The sequence below is a fragment of the Echiichthys vipera genome (assembly GCF_963691815.1).
Source record: "Echiichthys vipera genome assembly, chromosome: 1".
Lineage (NCBI taxonomy): Eukaryota > Metazoa > Chordata > Actinopteri > Perciformes > Trachinidae > Echiichthys > Echiichthys vipera.
The window spans coordinates 35,370,574-35,382,627 of NC_139826.1; the positions used below are offsets into that span (position 1 = coordinate 35,370,574).

At 42.0% G+C, this 12,054-nt stretch overlaps 1 protein-coding gene across 1 annotated transcript in view; it reads left to right on the forward strand.

The window, feature by feature from the left end:
- Nucleotides 1-2,243: 2,243 nt before the first annotated feature.
- Nucleotides 2,244-12,054, forward strand: part of mapk8ip1b (mitogen-activated protein kinase 8 interacting protein 1b) — a gene marked incomplete at both ends in the record, with an annotated part of 50,787 nt that continues 40,976 nt past the window's right edge. Inside the window, one exon of the mRNA XM_083919094.1 lies at nt 2,244-2,320. Within this exon, the coding sequence (XP_083775220.1) occupies nt 2,244-2,320 (77 nt within the window). The remainder of the gene's footprint in view (nt 2,321-12,054) is intronic.

A 12,054-nucleotide genomic window follows, 5' to 3' on the forward strand; every position in this document is an offset into this window, starting at 1 on the left:
TCTGAACGTGTTGAACGGACGGACGAAACAAAAAACTCTCCTGCTTCAGAGCGCCGCCATGTTGGATCGCATAGAACGCTAACTGAATTCTGATTGGTCGAGAGGACGTATCGCATTTAGGCTAAAAATAGGTTTAGCGCTGGTCGCGGTTTGGAAAGGAACTGCATCTTGAGACCATTTTAAACAAGGAAATATAGCGATTTGGCATGAAACATTGATGTAGCAGTGAAAAGGTCCTTATACAGCAAAGTGGCATGACACACTTTTTTTTTTAAATTTGGCTTTTATCTCGTTTTGGAAAAGAGCTCTTCAAATATGAAGGATAATGAAAGAAAGCATTTTTTTCTTTTCTGTTTTATACATAGACCGTATACTGTTGTTATCATCACTTCTCTTGGTGTTCCTGTGTTGCCCTCTCCTGGTTTCTCTCTGACATTAAATGATATGAGCTTAGATACCTAAACCATCACGGGTGACCTTTTACATGTTGCTGAATGTATATGAATGAACATTTTTTGCAGGTGTGGGATGCTTTGATATTGTTTTATTATTATTATTTTTATTGGAGCATTTTTGATTGGACTTCTGGGGTATGGATGTGAAACTATAATAGGGAAAGAATGAAAAAAGAGAGCAGAAAATGGGGGAAAGGGGGAAGAAATTTGCAGGATAATGAAAATAATGCATTTTTTTTGTTGTTCTGTTGTTATCATCACTTCTCTTGGTGTTCCTGTGTTGCCCTCTCCTGGTTTCTCTCTGACATTACTCTTTAATGGCCTCAGCTCTTGTAAACATAACATACTGTCTGCAGTTTGACTCTTTTGTTTGTTTGTGTCAAGAACAAATCGAACAGCTTCCGTTCTCAACACTGTCAGTGATTTTCTTTATGGATTATTGAGACACTGGTAGATCTGCAGGAGAAATTACACCTGGTAGCCTACATGCAGGCCGACCACACACATTAGATACATATATTGGGTCAGATAGACTATTTCAAATGAGGTCATTCTGATACTGATTATATCCACCATGCTGGTAGGCCTGTATGCCTCTGTTTTTCTGGATGTTTTTCATTCAGTTCACAGCCCTCTCCTCGCTGTGGGAGCTCCTGCTGCCTTCATGGTCTCCTCGTAAACCCCAACTTTTCAATGTAATAGTCATGCACATACTGTGTTGGGTTTTTAGTCAGAAAAAATGACAACTTATTAATGAGACATAGTATAAAATAAACAGTTCCAGGGTGGATGAGGGTTTTCCTGCACAAACCATGTATCTCTAAATGTTAGTTTATCGTGAACTAAGAAAATTCAACATAATTTTAACTTTTGGGATGATGCATTTTTGAGATAATATGATGGGGTTTCAACTGTTTTATTCAGTAATATATCTTAATATTATACTCTTAATGAGGCTAAAACAGGTTAGGTTTGGTTACTTCCACCTCGGTGCCTCAGTCAGGCACTTACAAAGACAGCATGGGCCTGTGCTTGGGCCCTTTTTCGTGCTATAATGGGAAAGGTAAACTACAGAAATTCAAACAAAATATGAATAAATTAATCTCTGCAATTTACATATAATGCTTACTAGATAATGGGACATATAGTTCACTGGCTTTTTTCAGTGCTATCATGTAAAGACTAGAAATGCCAATCTGTTTTTATATTCTCAGTTTAATAATTCTGTCAGTTATCACAGAAAATATAGGGCTCAATCTTGATGCTGCCATCAGTCTGACACTTGCCCGCGCTTGGCCTCTGTCAAAACAGAGTCTTGCCATCGGCCTGACAACTTTTCTGGGGTAAATCCTGTATTTATCAACAACTTTGCCTTTAGATCTGCTATTATAGCCTTTACATTCAAACACTTTAAATAATTTAGTGCCTGGCCATTTAAGCGTTTGTGCTCTTGATCTGCTGCTGAATACTTGGCTATGTTTATCCATTTTTATCATTTAGGCTATGTATTATTTATCCGTGTTTTTATCGCAGGCTAATGAAAAATTTAACAACTGAGCTATTTTGTAGAATGGACCAATATATTACATGCCAGTGGACTCAAAACTAAAACCATATTAAAAATTCTGCAAAGTGACAGATATTATTCAGCCGTTCTTGCACGGTTCAGGTGAGTTGCTATTTTCCCCACAGTCCTCGAAAGCAGCACACTATCGCAGGATCGCCGGACCGCTCAGGTGCCTCTGCTGGGCGGCCGCACAGCCAATGAAGGAGCGGTAACCAGGCGGCATGGCGGACAGAGAAAAGAGGAAACCGAGCCCGCCGCCCGGCCGCAACATCCAGGTGAACTCTCCGGCCAGCTTCAGGTAAGCGCCCCGACGGAGGGAGCCTGGAGAGAGGGGGGGCCGAGCTGCCAGTCTGCCGGCTGGGCTGGAGGCTGTGAGTGAGCGATGAGCCGGCGCAGCTCTGCGGAGATGAAGCGGCTGCTGCTGGCCGATCAGAGCCGCTGCAGCTGCGTGAGGCACCGCTCAGCTTTGCGGATTGAAGTCGCAATATGTTGTCGAGCCGCGTGTTTTGTGTTTGGGCGTGTCTGCTCCCGAGGGACCGAGACGGGCTGTGGGCTCCAGCTTCCAGACCCATACATTCTTAAACAACCCTTCATGCTGTCGGATACTTTTTGGTTTTCTTCTGCCTACAGCGAGTTTATGAGTTCTAGCTTCAAATATATATATTTTTAGATTGTCCTTATTGCCTGCTGTGTGGTAGCTATTTATTCTCTTCAGCAGTAGGCTTTTGCTGAAGGCTAGTTTTCCTCCAAATAAAACAGAAATACTGTTTTACTATTGTGTCATCCCTCAAAGCCCACCTGGAAGCCCAGTACTAAAGTGGGTTTGTGTTGCATACTGATTTTATTAACGGTACTCTGACAGCATATTAATCTCAGGTTATTATAAGGAACTCCAGCATGTGTGCAGGACTGGATGTGTTTACAGCAACCTTATCAGAGCTGCAGTGTCATCACTCTTTTCTTGTTGTTGTTTTGATAGTTTATGCTGTTTGCTTCGGATCTGGCCTATTTACAGTGAACTTTGAAGATTAGCAGAAATAATTTCATATTAAATATATATTTGCAATCACAGCCATGTTGTTGTTTTTTGAAAGGACAACTTCATCCTGCAGTTTTTTATCTGTCTTTATAGAATATAAACTGTGTATTTGTTTAAATGCAATAATGGTTTTGAATGTATAATTTAGTGACTATGGACTTCATGTTCTTATTCCCTGCCACATAATTAACTCATGGCAATTTTCACAATCAGTTACTGTGAAGTAAATTATTCAGTAAAATATTAAGTATTTTTCCTTTTTTGTCTGTTTCATATTGTTCTAAATTTAATCTCTTTTTGCGTCTTGGACTGTTGCTGAAAAAGCGGCCTGCTGAATTACTGTCGGCTCTGGGAACTTGAGATGGACATTTCATTACACACAGTTAATTAATAATGAGTTGCATAAAGCATAATTGATAGGTTAGTCGATAAAAATAAAAATAAAAATGTTGCAGAGCGACAGAATCCATTTCCCAGAGTTCCTCAGGTAGGTGATCAGCCAGTTAATTCAACCTGCTGAACGGGTCAGATCAACATGTTGGAGATCTGAGACGGGCCGAAGGATTAGCTGCATGCAAACACACACACACGCACACACACACACACACACACACACACACACACACACACACACATACACACACACACACACACACACACACACACACACACACACACACACACACACACACACACACACACAGACCCATACAGTGTTGCCTGCATAGAAGCTGTGATTCTTCAGTGGCATGACTGAGTGGATCAATAATATACCCCAGTGACACACATACAAACACACACACACACACACACACACACACACACACACACACACACACACACACACACACACACACACACACACACACACACACACTCTGGCTCAGCCTGTGCCTGTCTCATTAGCTAAGCTGCACAGGCCGATCCAAAACCATCTTTCTTCAGACTTTCATCTCGGTGGCATCAGAGTCGCTCCAGCAGTGTTTGATTCGTCTGACAGAAAAATATATAAATAAGATTATTTTTTAAGGCGAGCAGAAGAACAAACATCAAACCAGCGGTGCAAAGAAGCAATGGAAGCAAAACACTTGCAGTTTCAGTAGCACAACAAATTAAAGAGGCAAACGTTCCTAATGTAATAGAATTGGCTACAAATACATCAAAAACAAGACAAATAGATTACAAAAGTATAAGAATCGTCCGCTGTTTTTTTTTAAGACAGCTCAAAAGACAATTGAGAAAATTATACATTATATTTGAAATTAAGTTCTGAGGCTGAACTGTGTCGATTGATATTTCCGTGTTCAGCTGTTTAGAGAAAGGAAGCCAGATAATCCAGGACCTCGGGGTGAGCCCAGTCCAAGAGCAGCCATATGTTGCACGTTTTCCTCCGTCACCCTCCCTGCCTCCACACACTCTTGCTCCAATCCTCCGTCTCTCCACAAGCTGCTGCTGTTAGAGAGCAGACCGTCGATCTGCAGCCTTATGTGCAGCTCTCTGTGTGGAGACATTCAACGGCTTAGATGCAGGAATTCAGTCCTCGGTTTCGTCAGCTCTTCAAGCCGTTGGCCCAGTTTTGTGGTTCCAAAAATGTTCAAGACTCAACAAGAGTTATCATAAAAAGGATAAAAGATGAGCTGAATGAAATAATTCATACTTTATATATAATTATCAGTTTTGGTTTTTTTTTTAGCAAGAAGCAATGATGTTCAAACATTTAAGACAAAAGAGAGAGAAAACTGTGTCTGTATTTTCATCTGCCATCAGAAATTGACATACAGCAACTTCCATATGATGCATTTGATTCTCAGTGCATACAGTGATTAAACACCGTACTCAGTGTTGAAAAAGTCGTGTATCAAAGTCATGCTCATACGTACACGTCTTAAAACCAGATTTAAGATGATCACAGAGACACTTTCTGGTGTCAACTCATCGCATACATCATTCTGCACCAAACGTCCCAGTGAGTAACCTGTGAGAGAAACATTTTTGAATGGAGGAGGACTTTAAATCACGTTAATGCTCATTCAGCTCTCATCATGGTAACTGCCCCTGCAATACTGCAAGTTGGCGATCAACCCATAGCAGAGTAGTTTTTAAATACTAACACGTGTCTATTGTGACTTTAAATACAACTCTAAAGGATGTATTCAATGTAGTATACAAAACCACGAAGGGAACGTTGTGCTGCAGGCTGTAACAGGGTGTACTGTGCACTCATCTTATTATTTCTCATTAGAGATGCACCATGCATGTTTTCTTTTGTTTTAATTTTGTAATGTTCTGCTCAATTATTACCGGTTTTGTGACAGGAATACAAAGGAACATTGTTTCTTAATAAGAGAAAATTAACTACAGCCCTTCCTCACACTATAGCTGAATGGGCAGAAATTAAATCAAACAACACACAACCTTTAATTTAACCTTCTTTCACTTCCTTTTCTTGAACAATAAATGCTTCAAAAGCCTTTCTAAATGCAGTTCAGTAGTTTGAAAGCCATAAGCTGTGTGTTTTTGGAGGTTCTGCTCATTTAATTGGAGATGAGCCTGACGGAGTAAAACTCACTTCTGATATTTCATTTCATTTATTTAGGTGAACTGTACCTTTTTAAATTCTCCCACACTGCTTTGATCATCTGTGACACGAGATGGCGTAGCAGGAGACTCTTTCAAGTGAAGACAGTATTTATATCTGCGCGTGTGCGTACGTGGGTGCGTGTGCGTGTGCGTGTGTGTGTGTGTGTACAGTGCATGGAGCAACAAGACAGTGTAGGCTTGCAGTCCATTGTGTAGCATTATTTGGGGGGGGACTCATGAAACCAGAGATGACTCTTGAGGCAAAATGTATTCATCTCTTATGCAGCTCAATATTTATCTTATTTTAAAGAACAGTTGTGGTTGATTGTATCATTTTTCCTGCAGTTTCAGGTGGGTAAAGTGTTATTTTAAAAACACTGCATTTAGTTTCGCTGTCCTTCTGTTGCTGTATAATGAAATCAGACTTGTTTTCAAATGTACAGATCACTGAATAAGCAACATGGAAGCGCTGCTGTGTTATCTCTCCCTCACGCTCCCTAATTCATTGGCAGAGAGAGAGAGAGAAGCAGATTTTGAAGTGTTTCCCTGTTTCACTGCACCCGCCTTTCATGGACTTTGATGTAGGAAAAAAACGCTTGATTTGAGGGTTTTCAAGCAGAATAAGGTTGTAGTTTTTCAGCTGTGTTTCATCCTCACACAGAGAGAGAATTTCAATCGAGCTGATATGAATTTCTCCCACAGGAGGAGCTGACAGAGTGGACAGTTATTGCTCTGGTTGCAGCCCCCCCCCCCCCCCCCCCCCCCTCCCACCCCACAAGCTCATTATTTACTGCTGTCGCTCAATTCTGCTGACAAGACACGTTCCACCTGATGGCACTTCCCCTCTGCTTATACTGTGTGTGTGTGTGTGTGTGTGTGTGTGTGTGTGTGTGTGTGTGTGTGTGTGTGTGTGTGTGTGTGTGTGTGTGTGTGTGTGTGTGTGTGTGTGTGTGTGTGTGTGTGTGTGTGTGTGTGTGTGTGTGTGTGTGTGTGTGTGTGTGTGTGTGTGTGTGTGTGTGTGTGTGTGTTCGTGTGTGTGTGTGTGTGAGAGAAACATCAGCATATATAAATAATTTGAGCATATTTAGCCATTTTTCAAATGACAGTAACACTACCTTCTGACATATTTGAAAAAAAAAATCCAGGCATGGACCCTCAGAGTGCGTGGGTGTTGCTTTAGTTGACCTTTTAATGTGAAATGCCTGTGAAGGGAAGTGTGGAGTTTTATTATCAGTAGTTTACCAGCAATTAAATGAGCGCTGTGGAAATGTACATCATGCTGAATGCATTAAGACATTAGGTAAACACAGAGGAAGTGTTAAGTTCACATAAACGGAAAATAAATTAGATATATTTTATTGTTTTTATATATACCGTATACAACAGAACATATTATGTTCTGTGTGATTTGTAGCATTCTTCTTTTTTTCCTTCTCTTTCCTATATGCTGTGATGTCACATGTGTATCGGGGAAGCTCTTCATGGGTGTCTGTGAGCTCCATAGGTTCTGGCCAGTTGCCGAGGTCGTGCTGTATAGCCATATGGCTGTGTGTTGGCCACTCAAAGTGTAGGAAAACAAGGACCTATTGTGTTCGACCTCTCTGAGGGAATGTTTGAAGGTTGAAGTTCATTTTCCCAAAGCACACATTTTACTTAAGCCTATGCATTTTCATTAAGTTGTAATGGATGTTGCAAATATGGCCGAATGAAATGGTTTTGCTGTCATTTTCGAGCTGCATTCATTGATTCCTGGCCACTAGGGGGCAGAGGACCATGCATGTCCAGCACACACAGACCCCAGACCAATATAATCAATTATAGTCGTTTTGGTGTGAATGTGTGAATGAAAATCCAGCATCCTCACCTTTTTAGCTCTGTTTTGGTCTTCTTCAACACCTGGATTTAACATTTAGCCATTTTCTTTACCAGCTAGTCTCTAACTCTGTTTTCCTTTGGTGCTGGACAGGAAGCATTCAGTGGGTTTATCAGAGCGTGTTTGCTGAATACAGCTGCCTGCTACTGGAAACGAGGTTAATGAGAGCAGAGTTGTGGCGCCATAAAACTAAAAAAAAAATACCTACAGGACAATACAATAATCCAGCATGCTTTAACTGTGGAGTTGACTGAATTATTTTATATTATAGAAAATACTGATTTAACCCAGTGGCTGTGTTTCTGTCTTAAGCATAATCTCTCTCTGTCTATCAGCTACAGCTGATTCAAACTGAGATACACTTTCTTGCTACATATTTTTTCTGAAGCCTTTGGTGGCTAAAATTAGCACAATGCTCCTATATACAGGTTTTTTTTAAATACAGTGCACTGGCCTATGCGATCCTGGCAGGAGGTTCTAAGGTCAGCGGGGTTGACAGGCTTAATGGACTGTACAGTTCACTGCGCGTGGGCAATGCATGATTCCACACTTGCATCGATTTTGAGAGGAAGCTCAACCACGTTCCTAAAGAAGCAGAGGCTCGCACAAGTTAAAAGATTATTATTATTACTTTTACCATGTCTTTGTAGGTTTGGCAATCACTTTCAAGTTATTGGCTATTATCTGGAAACGTTGCCCTGTTTGACTTACAACAGGAAAATGATTACCCAAAGAGTACGATGTAAACATCCATCACAGTTTAAAGACTGGTTCAACTTTGACTCGACACAATTACGATTGAAAACGGAGGAAGAATTACACTTTTAGTTTCGGTTTTACCTAAAAATAAGTGTTTAAGATAGTGTGGAGTAGACGTCTCTTTTTACAACCCTTCTGGTTTTCTGACTGCTTGTGTTTTACGCCCCTTCAATCGTCTTTTTCATCAATGTCTCTGGGGGAGTCCTTTAATATCGTAACTGATATAGGTACAGGCCGAATGTATAAAAATAAGACCCAAGTTTTGGTAAAAGCAGAATTTTCCTTTGAGTCTGAATGGAGAGAAAGACAAAGAAGGAAAATTGGGAGTGTTATGATCAATGGGGCCTCATGAATAATTGCGCACGTCTGTTTTGCAGAGAGAGAGAGAGAGAGCGAGAGCGAGAGAGAGCGAGAGAGGAGTGTCCTCTTGTGCTGATGTTTCTCCTGTCTGGGCGTGCTGAAGCATTGGATGTCCAGCTAACACCAGCACTTTCCTACCGTGGCGTAGTAAATCTAATGCACACAGGACAGAATAAACATCACAGAAAGAAAGAGAGAGAGAGAGAGGGGGGGGGGGGGGGAGAGAGAGAGAGAGAGAGAGAGAGAGATAGATAGTAGATTATATAACACTACTCTGGCATATTCAGCTCCTCAGCTTTAAATAATTCCCCCCCCCCCCCCTCTCTCTCTCCTCCGGATGAGCGGCGGCAGCAGCAGGGCTCTGAGTCGGACGCCTTTTTCATCGACCCGGAGGACCAGCACCCCTCCTCCCTCTATCTTCCTGCTTGCTCCTCCCTCTCTCCTGCCCTCCCTCCTTTCTTCACTTTCTAGCCCCCTTGCTCCTTCTCCTCCTCCTCCTCCTCCTCCTCCTCCTCCTCCTCCTCCTCTCCTCTCAGCTGTGGATGCCCTCCTCACTTACAGTATGGACTCGGGAGGGGAAGGAGAAGAGGGTTGGATGGAGGACCAGTGGGAGAAATGGTAGGGCACCTCTCTCGTTCTGTTTTTTTTTTTTTTGTTACTGGCATGCAGCAATATGGCTGTGTGTGACCTTGTACTCTATGCATGGGTCTGCGAACATGCCTTTCTCTTGCTTGCTTTCATTGGATCTTAAAGCGCTGGGCAGGCATGCCCTTGAAGGGGAGCGGTGCATATGGCTGTGTGTATGTTTCTGTCTAAAGAAGAGGGGTAGAGCACGCAGCGGAGGTTGCTGCTTTATGTTGACCAAAATTAGGACCGGAGAACACACATCACATCCTTGCAGGATGTAGGAGATGAGCTGTTTGGATGAATTTGTGTCTTAAGAGTTTGTCTTCATACAACGGAGGATGAAAGGGAGAGGGGGTTATTGACAGTCCTGATCTATGTCCTGGTCCTGTCCTTGGACGAAGCCGGTGAATGAGAGACTGTTTGTAGCCTTGTAATCTCTCAGTGTGCAAATAAATGTCTGATTTATTAGAGAGAAATGGGTAAAAAAGTCAGGTTAGGCTCTACATGCAACTGCTGTGACAACTGAATGCTTCATGGGGCTTCAGGTTTATGTTACGTGAGGTAATTGAATCATAACAGCACAAAACAGATGCTAGTCCTAAGACACTGTAACATGGCAGGACATATTGAGGTGTAAATTATCCATAGTTGCGTAGATAACATAACATGACTTAATATATTGCAATAAATACATTAATATTACAATTATGTGGGTCGAATTCGGATCCAGTTGTTCATCTTTTTATTTTATTTTTTTGCCGTGGGGGAATTTTGGTCTATAATTAGGAGCTCATTTACATTTTTCTCTCCACATTCTATTACCAGAAGCGTATTTCTGCTCTGTCTTTAACAAAGTATGACCTTTTTTTCCTCTGTTAACTGCAGCAGGAAATGTAACAACTTGGGGGTCTGTAGGGCTTACCTGATGCATTTCTATATTAAAAAAAATGTAATATTCAGAGACAATCTTGTTAAAATAAAAGAAAAAAAAGCGATGACCCTTATTTATATTTGACCTTGCGTGCTACTTCGTAACAAAAACCGAAGTCAAGCAGTAGGTTAATGCTGTAACAGTGCTGTTGGGTCATAGCTGGATTCAGATAAAGACTAATGAGCTGGCCGGGCCCATCGTGGCCTGAGCATGAGGTCACGCTGTCCTTCATTTACACGAGCAGAGAGGCAGGCTGTGGAGGCACAGTAGGCTGCCCTGTCACCCCCCACTGTCAGAATAATGCAGGAGTTTATCCCAAATCCTTTGCAAACAAACTGAGACATCAATCCTGCAGTGTTGTTGCCCTCTGATAACATGAACTGTGGACAGAGTGACAGTGATGTCACATTTCTGAAGTGACATTTTAAAACCTGCACTGACGGAGCCCAAATTAAAGTCATATTTACTGTATCTAAACCAGGTGTAGTGGGAGAAAGATCATGCGTGCTGAGAATGGGATCAAAGTCACTGAATAGTGCATTCGTTATTAAAATATTCCCTGGAGAGGTGAACTTGAGGCTTAGCACACCTTAGACATCTGATTTAAGAGAATATACATTTTTGTTTTGGTTGTTTTCAGGTGACTTAGATTTCCTGGAGCTGGTCCGTCTGCCTGTTGGAAAACTACATCTTAACTTGTGTTTGCAGTGTCCTCAGCATTGGGTTATGACTTTTACACACATGCTTCAAAGTAACTTTGAGTTTAAAAAAACAACAGAGCATAGTAGCCTGTAGCATCTCATGTCCTGCCCTCCTAAGTTGCTGTTTTGTTGCTGGATTGCTGGATGTTTTTTAGGGCGCACTCACACTGTCTATCCGTACCGTGCCCCGTGCTTTAGGGTACTTGTCCCCCCCTTCCTCTCCCCCCGTGGCCCAGGCCCGTTTTTACTCACACTACCTGGGCCTCGGCAGAATGCTTCTTACTGCCTATACGTCATCACGCCGTAACACGCCACACGCATTGATCGACGTCATCGCGATGCATCGCTTTGTTTAAAAATCTTTCCATAGACCTCTGAGTTTTTGTGCAGCTTGTCCGACTGTTTTTGAATATTTCATCGACCAAATCTGCAGTAAACACTCCACCTCCACATCACACAAACGCGAACCTTTCGCCGCCATTGTTTTAAATGTCTGCGCATGGTCCCTCCTTCTTTTTTCTATGTCTGAACAGGCGCACATAAAATGAAGTCAGAACCGTCGTAGGCCTCGTGCTCGTGCTCGTGCTCGTGTTCGTGCTCGTGCTCGTACTCGTACACGCTCGTGCTCGTACATGTGCAAACGTGCTTTACAAAAGCCCACCTCTCTCAAACGGGCTGTGACCACGGTTGCACTCACACTGGTCAAAAGAGATAGACTTTAGCCATGAAACGTGCTGGGGCACGGTACGGATGGACAGTGTGAGTGCGCCCTTACTCCTGGCAACTAAAGCATGATCAATATTTTTATGGTTATGCTTGGGCAACTCTAAAGACTTTTAAGATCAAGTCAGCATTGAGATCTTTAATATACAAAAACATTTCCCCACAACCTTAAGCAGTGTTGAAGTAACATGTGACATGTAGGATGCAAACCTCTCTGTGTCAAACCACTCTATTCCAAACTTCTAACATTGAATTTAGTTTTGTACAAGAACAAGTTGGAAATAAAGTTAACAAATTCTAGGCAGCTTGGTTGGCAGAGTGGGATGTACAATGGATAGTATGAAGACAGAAAGCTGGTCCAACAGATTTCATCTCATTTCATCAAAAACTTTATGAGAATGCTGATAAAAATAACTAGTTATCATCTCACTTGAGGTAC